At 41.3% G+C, this 15,430-nt stretch overlaps 1 protein-coding gene across 2 annotated transcripts in view; it reads left to right on the top strand.

Annotated features, from left to right (window-relative positions):
- PTPRG (protein tyrosine phosphatase receptor type G) overlaps nucleotides 1–15,430 on the top strand; it is a 721,138-nt gene that overhangs the window by 517,956 nt on the left and 187,752 nt on the right. For both annotated transcript variants that reach the window (XM_038771845.1, XM_038771844.1), the window contains exon 6: nucleotides 14,679–14,745. In XM_038771845.1, the coding sequence (XP_038627773.1) occupies nucleotides 14,679–14,745 (67 nt within the window). The remainder of the gene's footprint in view (nucleotides 1–14,678; nucleotides 14,746–15,430) is intronic.

Here is a 15,430-nt window from a genome sequence, read left to right as displayed (position 1 = left end):
TGCATTTTATATTGGTTCATTGCCTTTGGATAATCTTTCTTTCATTGTCAGGGACTTATTATTTGTGCTCTGATTTATTGGTTTTCTTTTTTTGTTTAAACGGGATAGCTACTGCAAACTCTTTATCTCAGGATTGATTATCATTACATTTTTCAACTTTCTACTTTCAGCTTACACTGATATGGATATGATGCTTTCCTGAATTCAGATATCCATAAAGTAGTAGAGTGACTGTCAATTTTCAATTTTCAACAGGGTGTTTTAGGAGGACTTGAATTTCAATCTGCTGAGTTATAAATAGTATGTTGTGCAAGTTAAGTAATAATAAGGAATCTTGGTTATTATTAAGATCTGAGATGGTCAATATATTAGGTTAAATTCTCCACCAAGTAAATATCCTTCTGAGTTTAAGAATTAGAGTGGTTGGCCTCAAATTTCTTTTGCCTGGAGGCAATCTAAATTTATTTTTGTGGACCTCTTCTTCTGCAATACCTCTCTTAAATAATTTCAAATTTAAGAGATGTTGAAGAAATATTCATATTATAGATTGAAATTAATTTTGATTAAACTGTCCATTTCTAATCATTGCCTTGTTTCAGAGGTTAGAAATAAATACCCAAATTCATAAAAAATCAATTCATAGAAATTACTATGTAGATTTAAAAAAATCTTACTGAAACACTCTGGACTTAGATTCCAAGATGTCTTTTAGCCAAATGCACATTTTTTTCAAGTGTCTGTAATGTTTCCCTTTACTTATAGGTGTGGGAGACATTGCCTAATAGAATCTGTTTTGAAATACCTTTAAAAGGAATGGAAAAAAAACAACAAGAGAAGTAGTTTTTCCCATCCGTGGTCTAGCTACTGCAGCTGAACACTGAAAACTGATAAATAAATGTCACACAGACATGCCAAAAAAAAGTAGCTCAGAAGAAGATGGCAGGTACTGATGAAGTCTTTTCCAGTCACTGTGAAAAGACTTCCTTATCCTAATCTATTTTCATTTACTTAAATGTGTAGCTAGTTCCATGGGCCCATTACCCTAAACCTAACACATGACCATCTTGATAAATACCCATGGTGTCTGATGGTACATTCTATTCTTCAGTTAGGAGGTAGGAACAACGCACACCAGGTGGTTGGATAGGAGTGGTGCCATGCTCTCCATCATCAGCATCCCACCATGAATGTTCTGCAATTCAGGCATATACCTAAAGAGTGTAAAAGTCCTATGTGTCCTGCACAGCCACTCTAATGGAGGGATATGAACATAAAAGTATTTCCAAATATTGTAATCAGAATAATACCTATACCAGTGATTTATATATATGGTGCAAGTGCTGAGCAGGGTTCTTTTTAACTTATATTTATTAGGCGCTTACTATGTGTCAAACAATGTTCTAAATGCTGGGGTAGGTACACGTTAAGTCGGACACAGCCCCTGTCACGCATGGGGTTCACAGTCTAAATAGGACGGAGAACAGGTATTGAATCCCCATTTTGCAGTTGAGGAAACTGAGGCACAGAGAAGTTAAGTGACTTTCCCAAGGTGTCACAGAAAGCAATTGGCAGAGTTAGGATTAGAAACCAGGTCATCTAATTCCCAGGCCTATGCTCTTTCCACTAGGCCATGCTACTGTGTGACATTGGGCAAGTCACTTAACTTCTCTGTGCTTCAGTTACTTCCCCCTCCTCCCTCCCTCACCCCCAACGATCTGGCCTCCTACTTCATTAATAAAATTAAATCCATCAGGTCTGAGCTCCCCAAAGTCACTCCCCCACCTTCTCCAACCCACTGGCTCTCAACCCTCTTCGCTACTCTCCTATCCTTCCCAGCAGTATCCTCAGAGGAGCTCTCCTCCCTCCTCTCAAGTGCTACTCCGGCCACCTGTGCTTCTGACCCCATTCCCTCTCATCTTATGAAATCTCTCACTCCGTCCCTTCTCCCCTCCTTAACTTCCATCTTCAACCGCTCACTCTCCACTGGTTCCTTCCCCTCTGCCGTCAAACATGCCCACGTCTCTCCCATCCTAAAAAAAAACCCTCTCTTGACCCCACCTCACCTTCTAGTTATCGCCGTATCTCCCTCCTACCATTCCTTTCCAACCTCCTTGAACGAGTTGTCTACACGCGCTGCCTTGAATTTCTCAACGCCAACTCTCTCCTCGACCCCCTCCAATCTGGCTTCTGTCCCCTACATTCCATGGAAACTGCCCTCTCAAAGGTCACCAATGACCTCCTGCTTGCCAAATCCAACGGCTCATACTGTATCCTAATGCTCCTCGTCCTCTCAGCTGCCTTCGACACTGTGGACCACCCCCTTCTCCTCAACACGCTATCCAACCTTGGCTTCACAGACTTCATCCTCTCCTGGTTGTCCTCTTATCTCTCCGGCCGTTCATTCTCAGTCACTTTTGCAGGCTCCTCCTCCCCCTCTCATCCCCTTACTGGAGGGGTTCCCCAAGGTTCAGTTCTTGGTCGCCTTCTGTTCCCAATCTACATTCACTCCCTTGGTGACCTCATTTGCTCCCACGGCTTCAACTATCATCTCTATGCTGATGACACCCAAATCTACATCTCTGCCCCTGCTCTCTCTCCCTCCCTCCAAGCTCGCATCTCCTCCTGCCTTCAGGACATCTCCATCTGGATGTCTGCCCACCACCTAAAACTCAACATGTCCAAGACTGAACTCCTTGTCTTCCCTCCCAAACCCTGCCCTCTCCCTGACTTTCCCATCACTGTGGACGGAACTACCATCTTTCCCGTCTCACAAGCCCGCAAACTTGGTGTCATCCTCGACTCTTCTCTCTCGTTCACCCCTCACATCCAATCCGTCACCAAAACCTGCCGGTCTCACCTCTGCAACATTGCCAAGATCCGCCCTTTCCTTTCCATCCAAACCGCTACCCTGCTCATTCAAGCTCTCATCCTATCCCGTCTGGATTACTGTATCAGCCTCCTCTCTGATCTCCCATCGTCCTATCTCTCCCCACTTCATTCCATACTTCACGCCACTGCCCGGATTGTCTTTGTCCAGAAACGCTCTGGGCACGTTACTCCCTTCCTCAAAAATCTCCAGTGGTTGCCTGTCAACCTTCGAATCAAGCGAAAACTCCTCACTCTTAGCTTCAAAGCTCTCCATCACCTCGCCCGCTCCTACCTCACCTCCCTTCTCTCCTTCTACAGCCCAGCCTGCACCCTCCGCTCCTCTGCCGCTAATCTCCTCACCGTGCCTCGTTCTTGCCTGTCCTGCCATCGACCCCCGGCCCACATCATCCCCCTGGCCTGGAATGCCCTCCCTCCGCACATCTGCCAAGCTAGCTCTCTTCCTCCTTCCCCTCCCCACAGCACCTGTATATATGTATATATGTTTGTATGTATTTATTACTCTATTTATTTATTTTATTTGTACGTATTCTATTTATTTTACGTTGTTAATATGTTTTGTTTTGTTCTCTGTTCTAGACTGTGAGCCCACTGTTGGGTAGGGACCGTCTCTATACGTTGCCAACTTGTACTTCCCAAGCGCTTAGTACAGTGCTCTGCACACAGTAAGCGCTCAATAAATACGATTGAATGAATGAATGAATCATGAGGATTAAGACTGTGAGCCCTATGAGGGACAGGAACTGTTTCCAACCCAATTGTCTTGTATCTACCCTAGGGCTCAGAACAGTGCCTGGAATATATTAAGTGCTTAACAAATACCATAAAAAAAGGTATGTAAGTGCTAGAGATGGCTGATGGGCTGATAGAGCCCATAGATATCAACAGGATCAGCAGGGTCATCTTTGTATAAAAAATACACTTAAACATGTACGTTAAATCTTCTGAAGTCGTGAATGTATGCCTAGAAGTTCTGACCTCCTCTCTGGGAGGATCAAGAATGACGAAGTTTTGGATTCATCACTAACACTATCATCATTATCATCTTAGCAAGAGAGGGTTAGTTTGTGGTGGCTGGTCAGCCTGATTTTTTAATTTCTGCCAACAGTGTTTAGCTGCAAAAGTAAAAAGAGAGTACTGTGGGTAGGTCAGCTCAATGTGGGCAGGGGATGTATCTACCAACTCTGTTTTGTTATTTTCTCAGTGCTCTCTACATAGCAAGTGCTCGATAAATACCCTTTGTTGATAGACGAGGTGTGATCTATGGTTCTGGGTTAGTGATGTAAGTGTGACAAGGAGACAATGAAAGCATGGTGTTGAAGGCATGAACCTTTGCAACTAGGGAAAAAAGGGTTGCTATAGAGCACCTTGAGGCATAATAGCATGAGACGTGGAGTTGGGAAGAGACCTAAGGTCCTGGTAGGGGCAGAGAACAGTTTTGGAGGTTGAGGAAAGCTAGCTAGCATAGTTGGGTAAGAGGTTATGTTCAGAATGAGATGATTTAGATTTAGTAGTGTATGAGATATAATTTTGAAATTGGAAGTGACATAGCATCTGGGAATTTGGAGGTCCAGTGTGTTAGATCCTAAGCTCTTTGAGGGCAGGGATTGCACCTACTTACACTATTGTACTCCCTAAGTACTGTATCTGGACAGAGGAAGCACTCTATGTGGTTGTGTGTCTGTGTTGTTGTGTGGCTGATGTGGATCTTAGTTTAAAGTCAATTAGCTGAATTAGTTGGACTAATTCGGATGATCAAATTTTGAATAGTCAAAAATTTGACAATCTCTGATAGGCACTCGCAATTTAAAAATTCTCTGTTAGCTTCATTTCAGATAAATGATCTGTTTGGCTAACATAAGCTTTCTGCTGTATATCTTTCTTGCAGACATTACAGGGTGGCACATTTTAAATGGGCTTCTGTTCAATTCAGTCTGCGTGAAATAGTTTCCTGAACTATGTACCTTTATTGGGAGTGAAAGAGGAAAAAAATATACATCTAATGTGTTCTAGTGTAAGTGCCTAGATTTGAAAAGAGTAGGCTATGCTTGCTTCTCTAATCCTTTAATATTGTTTTTTTGTTCATGGCAGGATTATTAACAACTGAAAGTCAAAGTTGTCCAGCACAGTCAGACTGATTCAAGAGAACTTGCCTTCAAGTCACTGAACCTGAAATAAGCTTCCATAGCCCTAGGCTCTTCAAATATAATACATATTTTTTTAATCAAAGGTCACCGCAATATCTGTGTGAAATGGTTCACATTCCCGCATAAGTTTTTTTTAGTCATGTTTTGCTAGATAAGGGACCCCTTTGTGTTTCATTCTAGCACAGCAGCAACTTTCATTTTGAGGAGACATGCAGGCTTGGAATAAAGTGGTCTTGTGAAGTTGCCAATGGTGGGCTGGTGATTTTTCTTATTTTTTTATTCTCAGCTTATCTTGGCATTGTAATGCAATACAGTAAAAGACAAAGAAAGGCAAACATCATGGGCCTCTGAAAATTAAAGTAGCAAGGTGTCCGTGTCCCAATCTATTTTCTCTTCCTACTCTCCTGCTCCCATTAGAAATGGAATGTCAAGCAAACACAGTGCCCAAGGAAACTACTGCATTTCTCCATCCAGGTCTATTTGATGCTCATGAAAATGAGAAATTGTTAGCCCTGGCTAGAGTCAAGCACAGTGCTGGCAAGGAATATGATCACGTCTCACACTGATTTGCTAATGTTTCTCAGTATCGACCTACAGGGTACTGGTTTTTCCAGTAATGGAGCTCTCTGAAGCCAAGACTGGCAGTTGTGGTGTAAATTTTTTCAAGGGGAGATGGGAGAAAATGTCCTGTGAGAGTATCTCCTATACAAAGTAGACTAAGAATACCAGCTTCATTTCATCTGTGGATTTATCTGGCTATCAATCCGACTTTCTGGAGAGGCATAACTTGTCAATTAACTAGTTTCCACCAGTGTTATGAATTAGCAGTAACTTAACATGTTGCTAAGATGCCATTTAAAAAATCTTCTTTGCATTTATAGTCTTGTTTCCCTTGTATGTTAATCCCTCTCAACTGCTGAGGAATTAGGAGTTTCCTCATCTGCTGTTGGAAAGTGCTCCCTAGGGTCCTCCCCTGTCAAATGGAGCAAAATGGATGATTACTCAGTGCCAGGCCCTTCCCCTCTAATAGAAATTTCTAGTTCAACTGTAGGATGCCTTTGGCGAAGTTTTGCATCTCTATTAGTATTGGTTGTGGTATGTGGATTCTTGAAAGGGCTACAATTCTTGAGCTTCAGTAGTGGAAATTAAGCAATTCTTCTCTTCCCAGAACTGACATTTCTCCAGGGTTGCTAAACTGATTGTTTAACTGTTTTGACATTCATAAAACTTTATGGACAGTCTTTGCTCTCCACATGCTTCATTCCAAAGACTGATAGTATTAGGTAGGAGTTGAGGTAATAAAAAATATTATTTAATGTAGATTGGACATATAAAAATTTCTCACAATCAGAATGGGTAGGAAAGACCTTTTCAGATATCCTTACCAATTTTTGGTATTCTTCCCACTGAGGGAGAAAAACTGGGGAAAAAAATAAATTTTTGATGGTGAATGCAGTGTTGAACAACATCCTAAAGGTAAATACCCGTCTCAGGGCAGGGACCAAGCTATGTTCTGAACATGGAATTTCATTAGTTAATTAACTCCAAGGAATACATTTCCTAGTTAAAGGATAAGTTTGCAGTCTCTAGAAAATCTTATATCAAAAATGTAATAAGTATGTGTACTATGTATTTTTCTGTGGAGAGCAAATCTGACCTATTTTGAGTGAAAGGTAAGAGAGTGGTATAACATGTCACACTTAGAATAAAGGAATAATTGAGAACCCACATTATCGTACTGGCCACACTACCAAGGACTCTATGAAAAAGATAAAAAAAAAAGTCAGGCCCCTAAAGAGCTAATAGAAATTGCCAGGACCCTTATCCTTTCCTGATAGCGTATGATATCTCAGTTATAATCTCCTAGTGAATGAGTTACTGCTATCCATCTGGGATAGATAAGTGATAATCTTATGCAGATATACAATTTAAGATAACCATCCTTCTGATTCTACCATTAGTCACTTTTCTTACCTTCCATAGTTAACTGTGCAGTTTTTCTCAGTAGACACAAATCCTTTTCACCACAAGAAGATATTGGCTAGATGTGATGTTTATAGTTTGAGGGGAGCAGCTGGCAATATCAAATTCAAGGCATGGAGGTTGTCTTGGCCATTTTATTTAGCAGATGGCCAGGACTTGATAGATTGAAAATTATTAGTATCCAAGTCAAGAGCCAAATGGGACATCAGACAAGAAAAGTAAATTATAACACTGTTTGCAGGCACTCTGAGGTGAACACGTTTTCAATCCACATTACTCTTTATGGACAAAATGTCAGTTCAGTTCAAACAGATCATTGCGCATTCTCTTGGTATAGGATCTGTCTGCGCATTGGCATACTGGCACCTTTAATTTAATGAGACTAGAATAAGGAAGGTGCCAATAAGAAGTCAGTAATTATTTGGGATTGAAAATCTAGAAGGATGAAGTGTTTCATCCTAATTCAATTGAACTCGATATTCATTCCGTAGTCCCTAAGGGATTTGACTGGGACCTGTTTCCCTGGAGCAAGAAGATATGTTGGGGTTTTTCCATTCAGCTGTAAGTCTGAATCCCAGAAGTAGTTTCAATGTACCCAGTGGCATGTATGTACTCCTTTTTTTTCCCAACTTCTTGGAAAAAATAATTTCGTGATCTTTTTTACCTCCATTGAATGATATACTCCACCTAATGTGAATAATGCAGTGCAATTAAAGTCATGGCTGATGGCATTCCTGCAGAAGCCTACTGGAAAGGAGAGGACTAGTGAATTATCTGCACAAGCTGTTCTTGAATAAGTGGAACTCTGTTGAAATGCCATAGGACTTTTATCACCACCACCATAATCGTCATCTTCAAGAAGAAAGATGAGAACTGACTGCAGTTGCCATTGCCATGGCCAGCAAGATTGTTGCCAGATTCTGGTCAAACTACTGAAGAATAATATTCACAATTGTGTGCACAATGTGGCTGGAAACTGTGGATCTCCTCAAAAATCTCCAGTGGCTACTAATCAACCTATGCATCACGCATAAACTCCTCACCCTCGGCTTCAAGGCTCTCCATCACCTCACCCCCTCCTACCTCACCTCCCTTCTCTCCTTCTACAGCCCAGCCCGCACCCTCCGCTCTGCTGCTAATCTCCTCACCGTGCCTCGTTCTCGCCTGTCCCACTGTCGACCCCCTGCCCACGTCATCCCCCTGGCCTTGAATGCCCTCTCTCCCCACATCTGCCAAGCTAGCTCTCTTCCTCCCTTCAAGGCCCTACTGAGAGCTCACCTCCTCCAGGAGGCCTTCCCAGACTGAGCCCCCTCCTTCCTCTCCCCCTCCTCCCCCTCTCCAACCCCCTGCCTTACCTCCTTCCCCTCCCCACAGCACCTGTATATATGTATATATGTTTGTATGTATTTATTACTCTATTTTATTTGTACATATCTATTCTATTTATTTTACTTTGTTAATATGTTTTGTTTTGTTCTCTGTCTCCCCCTTCTAGACTGTGAGCCCACTGTTAGGTAGGGACCGTCTCTATGTGTTGCCAACTTGTACTTCCCAAACGCTTAGTACAGTGCTCTGCACACAGTAAGTGCTCAATAAATACGATTGATTGATTGAGCTTTTCAGCCATACATGCACTCCCAGGTGAACTTCGTCGTTAGTGGTGTCCTCTTTGGACTTAGTATACTCTGATTCAGTATGTAGTGATCTATCGGGTAGGCCAGATGACTTTTCAGTATGCTGAGCCATGGGGTGGAGTTTAGAGAAGTGGGATTTCTCTCTTCCTACCCATTCCTCCTTCTCATATTCACAACACCTGTCCCCTCCTTCACATTAAACCGTAACTTACATTAAGGCAAATCTTGGGCTTGACTGAAAAGGGCACAGTTGGCTTCATGTGGCAGCAACATCCAGGTTTTGAGGCTCTAGTCAGAGTAATATTTCAGGCTCAGACTCATAGCAGGGAAGAAGCAACCATGACCAGAGACAGGAAGGGAAGTGATGGCCACTTACCAGAAGCACGAGAAGTGACTGGGCCTAAAGCCCCCCAGCAGGGAGAGGCACCCAGGCTCAGAGCCATTAATGAGGTAAAGAACTTGGGGAGCTTAGTTGGAGAGACTTATTTAGGTTTGGAACATAAGATGGGAGTGGTGCCAGAATACTGGGGTTACAACAAGGAAGCATCACTGGGAAAAGTCATGTAGGATCTGAGCTACCTGGAGTGGCAAGCTACAGCAGAGTTTAGAGGTGAGTCTGTGGGGCTTCACCGCAAGAGCCAGCCACCATGAGAGAAGTAGCCCACCATCTTGTGAAGGTCCTGGAGCCAGAAATGGCTTGGTCAGGCTGTGGCTGTGGACAGGAGAGTCAGCCAAGCCAGTCTGCGGTAGCCAAAGGCCTCCGATCTCCTGAGTGGATTTCTGCAGTTGCCTTTTTTTATATCTGAATATATTGAAAGTGACCCAAATTGCTTTATTCTTGTACATTAATCAAATGACAAATACACCTTCTCTAATTCAGAAGAATAAATGGACGCTAGTCCGGCCTGACTATTTTATATCAACCTCATCACTTAGTACAAAGCTTAGCACATAGAAAGCCTTTAACAAATACAAGTATTAACAGTGTTACAAGTGCTATTACCAGTGTCAACAAGCTGATGAAACTCAAGGTTAAAGAATGGAGGAAGCTCATTAGGAAAATATTTCAATCAATCAGTGGAATCAATCAATCAGTGGAATTACTCAGCACTTTGTAAAGAGTATTGACTAAGTTTTGGGAGCGTTCAATGCAGTTAGTTGACACAATCCCAGATATAGAGGAGCAGCGTGGCTCAGTGGAAAGAGCACGGGCTTGGGAGTCAAAGGTCAAGGGTGGCTCTGCCACTTGTCTGCTGTGTGACCTTGGGCAAGCCATTTGACTTCTCTGTGCCTCAGTTACCTCATCTGTAAAATGGGGATGAAGACTGTAAGCCCCACGTGGGACAACCTGATTACCTTGTATCCCCCCAGCGCTTAGAACAGTGCTTCGCACATAGTAAGCACTTAACATATGCCATCCATTATTATTATTATTATTGCTATTATTATTATGCAAACAAGCCACAGGTGGGACATCTCCATTTTTCTCCTTCCTTCCCTGTCCTCGTCCTCCTATTCTATAATCCAGGACTCTTGAGTTCGCAAAAGAAGTAAAGCTAAGGATGGGAACAATGATAGGGTGAGGCAAAAAGGGATCTCTGTAAGTTGCCAGAGTTAACCAAGGTCATTGGGCCTAATAAGGTAAGTAGAAAGAAGGGTGGTCATAGTCTTCTACTAGCTATATGTAAATTAACAATAAATGCCATTAATTTAAAAAAAACGTATGTGGAATAAAGATGTATTACCTGGAATTTGACATTCTTGAGCCAGTACCACTTCTGCTGTACACAGTTCTAGTTAGGCTCTAGCTTATATTGAGATATCGTGTCCAGTTTGAGTAAACATACTTATAAAAAAAAAAGAGGGAAAAATTAGAAGGGGGCCACAAAAGAGCCAAAGAAACGATGAAAGGAATAGACCATATATCCTACTAAATAAGGTTAAAGGATTTAAGGGTTTTATAGACTATAGAAAAAGTGAGTTTTATAGATAGGGTATTGACTATGGGAAGGGTTCTCCATGCCCAAATCAGCAGGAGAAATTGCCTTTTTTAAAGCAGGAAACATTTTGGTTGGACACAGGAAGATATATGTTGACTGTCAGGGTGATAAAACATTGGTTTAGCTTTCCAAGGGATGTTGTGCAGTCTCTTTAATGAAGGCAGAGATAATGATCTACCTTGGGTGATTGCATCATACACCTTCATGAAGGCATCGGCAGCAGTATCTCTCTGCTGCTTGATAGCCTGTGTAAAAGCCCTCCTCCCTCCCAACGGACTGTTGTCCTGGAGCCAGGAAGCACTGAAGACTATCCTCTCACTAGAGTTAATGTTTAACTTGCATATTTTACCGTGGATATTTTTGATTGCTGAATTTTCACTTGCTTTCATTGTTTTGATTGCATTATCATCATTATAAATGCCTATCCTCCCCTGGTTAGATTGTGAGCCCCTAGTGGGCCAGTGGTCATTAATCAGTCAATCAAATTTATTGAACACTTATTGTGTGGCAAGCACTGTACTAAACTCTTGGGAGTGTTCAGTATAACAATATAACAGAGCTGGTAGACACATTCCCTGCCCATTACAAGCTTACAGTCTAGAGGTCATACTGATTTGGGGAAAATGACCTCACTGCATAATACAGTACTTTCTTCCTTGTATGTGAAACTTGTGCCTTGCTTGGGTTTTACTCTCCCAAGCATTTAGTACACTGCTTCACACTCAGGTTTTCAAAAAAATACACTGATGGATTAGATCAATAAATATTAATAGTAATCTCTCAAGATCCCTTCCAGCTCTGATGTTATGATTCCGTAGGCCGCATCCCTTTGGTTTTTCTGTTCTGTGTAATGTAAATGTTATTTATGTAGTTCTGTCAGGGTGGATTATGTACAAAATCATACATGACAGAGTTTGACTGTTCCTAAGGAATCTTCAATGTGGAAGTCATATGGTAGTGAAATTTTTGTAGACATCAGTTCAGGGATGGTTGCCTACAGACAATAAGAGCAACAATTCAGCTTGGATCTAGATTCGATCACTTTTACTGACACAAAAATCTTTGTGAATGAAACTTGTGTCTCAGCTTTTGAATGTAGGTGTGTACCAGGCTATGTCACAAGCCCATAACCTTGGCATTATCCTTGTCTCCTCTCTCGCATTCAGTCCACATATTCAATCCGTCACCAAATCCTGTCAGTCCCACCTTCACAACTTCGCTAAAATCCACCCTTTCCTCGCCATCCATACATCTACCACATTAATACAGTCATTCATCCTATCCCACCTGGGTTACTTCATCAGGCGCCTTGCTGATCTCCCAGCATCCTGTCTCTCCCCACTCCAGTCCATACTTCACTCTGTTGCCTGGATCATTTGTCTACAAAAACATTCTGGACACATCACCCCACTCCTCAAAAATCTCCAGTGGTTTCCCATGCACTTCTGTATAAAACAAAGCTCTTCTACATTGGCTTTAAAGCACTCTATCACCTTGTCCCCTCCTACCTCACCTCACTTCTCTCCTTCTACAACTCAGCCCTCACACTTTGCTCCTCTAGTGCTAACCTTCTCGCTGTGCCTTGATCCTGCCTGTCTCACCACGGACCCCTAGCCCACATCCTGCCTCTGGCCTCGAATGCCCTTCCTCCTCTCATCTGACAGACAGCCACTCTCCCCAGCTTGAAAGCCTCATTGAAGGCACATCTCCAAGAGGCCATCCCAGACTAAGGCCCACTTTTCCTCATCTCCCACTCCCTCTGTGTCGCCCTGACTTGCTCCCTTTGCTCTACCACCCTCCCAGCCCCAAAGCACTTATATACATGTCTGTAACTTTATTTACTTGTACTGATGTCTGTCTTCCCCCACTCTAGACTGTAAGCTTGTGGGCAGGGAATGTCACTGTTTATTGTTGAATTGTACTTTCCCAAGAGTCTAGTACAGTGCTGTGCACACAGTAAGTGTGCAATAAATACAGTGGAATGAAGTGCAGCTGTATCATGAATGACCATAACTTGGGATTCATTCTTCCATAGATTCACATGTAATTACCTAAGTTCCATTCCAGAAACAGCCTCGACCTGACCACAAACCTACACTGCCCTTCTGTCCTTACCCCTTTCCTTCCAAAGTTATTGGGGACATTTTTTGACCTCCTTTCACCTAAATAAGGCCATTTCCACCACTGTCTTCCAGCTCCCTTTACCCCATTTATTATTTTTTTTTGTAAACCGGGAACTCGTTTAGCCCCTCTTCAAGCCACATGCTCCTTCCAGCAGGGAAGGGGCAAGAAACTGTCACATGGTCCTAGCTGATACCGCCAAGGCCAGTTGCCTGGGTCCTGGCCCTACCTATCTTTAGGAAATGGAATTACAAGGTAGTTGCATTTCTATTAAAAAGCACAGACATGCTTGAAGAGTTGAAGATCCCAAAGAGAATGCCCTTCTGCATGGTCCTGCCTTCTAGATTCTTTCCATCTTTTGCTCTTTTTACAAAATTGGTTGTACTTGTCTTCAGAAATAGAATATAAAGAAAATACAATGATGCCCAAGCTTAATTAAGACTTAAGTACTAAAGAAAAATTACACACATCTAAAACCCATTTGTTTTGTATGCAAACTTTTTATTTAATTTGCTGGTGACACCAATGACCTGTCTGGCATAATAGAATCAATGAAAAATATCTGGAAACATATTTCATGGATTCAAATCTTTATCTCTTCTATCTCCAGATTTTTTTTCATGGTATTTGTTCAACACTTACTATACTATACTAAGCACTGGGGTAGATCAAGCTAATCAGGTTGGACACAATCCATGTCCCACAAAGGGTTCACAGTCTTATTACAGTTAAGATAACTGAAACACAGAGAAGTGAAGTGACTTGCCCAAGGTCACAAAGCAGACAAGCGTTTCTAAGCAGCTTGCCATATAGCAAGTCATCACCGTGTATTTATCACAAAGATCTATTATGGGCTCGTTCTTGGAACAAATAAAGTTGACCTTGTGGACTGATTTGGCTATCCATGCATCTGGTTGGGTCTAAAAATTGGCTCAGGGATATAGGTAGTCCGATATTGCTGGCAGGAAGAGGGGGTTTAAATGATGGATTTTCTTCATGTCTATTCAGAAGAGGTTGTCACAAAGTGGTTATGTTATAGATCTTCATAAGGAAGTGTTAGCAGTGCTAGCTCACAGGTGATCATTTGAAGTGTTTATATGATCATCATAATCACCACCAATGGTATTTATTGAGCTGCTACCGATCTGCATTAGAAAAGTTCACTGTTATTTGTCAATTAACTTAATTTGAATAGTTAAGAGTTTGGAAGAAAATGTGACTGGAATAAGGGATTTTATCCCAAACTAGCAATTCTGAGGAGTAAATACAAAGGAGTCTGGAGTAAGACCTGGCAGGGATCAATGAGAAAAAAAACTTTCTGAGATTACGAAGTCTTGTGGTAGAAAAGACAGGGATTGCTGAGATCTTGCTCTGCTAACCTAACCTTTTGCTTTCAGGAAAATTGATTAGTTCCAAATGTAGCTATTGCCAGCAAGTGTAAGAAATGGCATCTCACTGGTGAGGTACTGTAGAGAGAAGCTGAAAAGGAACAAATAAGTTTTCTGAAAAGTGGGGAAATGCAATCACATGAAGGTATTAAAATACTCAGTGAAAGATGGATGATTGTATAATAACTCTCAACTGCTCCTTATCAGACTTGTTTCTTTCTTCAGAAAAATTAAGTAGGAGGAGAAAAATCCATGGTTACATTTTTAGCCTTTGCTAGTACTATAATATTTTTTATCTTTTAAAATATTCACATGACTTTTTTCTTTTGATTTAGCTTTCCTCACTTTATTTTATTATATCATAAATCTTTGAGCATTTGGTGAAAGCCACTGTACATGTGAGAACTAAACAGCTTGCTAGATAGCATCTGTTTTTTACATCTCTTTAGAAGATTAAACTGAGACTGTTCTGTCTGATGCCAGAATAGATTTAACCAATCATGTATCCTTTACATGTAGGTCAGTCCGAGGGACAATCCAGCACTGGATCCTATTATCCATGGGTTGAAGGGTGTCGTACATCATGGTAAGTAAGCTACTTACACTTCCTTTTGTTGGGAAGAGAAGAGAGTTGGAATATTGTCCTTAAGGGACAGGGTCACCCTTCAAAGGACACAATAAGGCGTGAATTCCTCATGCAGTGATGTTTAAGGGCATTAAGGCCATTATTTGATTGGTAAAGATCAAACTCATTTTTTACCTGAAAATGGGTATGGGTTAACAGTGAGCAATTTGTTTCTTCTCAGTCACTGCTTAAGAATGCATATCTTATAAATCAAATTGTGGTCCAATTCATCATTTATATTAGTACTCAAATGGAAGGAGGATGTTTTTCATCTGCTATTTGTCTTATAAGTTGCTCTAAAAATATTTCTCAAGTTTCTGTTCATTTACACATTACTGTATTTGTCTTTCAAATTTAAGTACCAGATAATGAAACAAAATTAACTATCGATGAGAATTAATGAAATTTGCCACAGATAAGCATCATTTCATTGTTGAAATATTTAAATTCAGACTGTCTTTTAGGCATCAGACTACTTATCCCTAAATTTACAGCAGGTAGAGAGAGCCATATATTTTGTCTTTTTGAACTAATTTGTATTGGAGAAATTTTCTGGTAACTATTTGTAATGCATCATTAGCAATGACATCAAGAGTATCTAATTTCAAAAGTACCCTTGTGGCAGTGAACTGTAGAGTTTGGATTA

The sequence above is a fragment of the Tachyglossus aculeatus genome, chromosome X1 (assembly GCF_015852505.1).
Source record: "Tachyglossus aculeatus isolate mTacAcu1 chromosome X1, mTacAcu1.pri, whole genome shotgun sequence".
Classification (NCBI taxonomy): Eukaryota; Metazoa; Chordata; class Mammalia; order Monotremata; family Tachyglossidae; genus Tachyglossus; species Tachyglossus aculeatus.
This window is presented reverse-complemented; position numbering and strand designations above follow the sequence as displayed.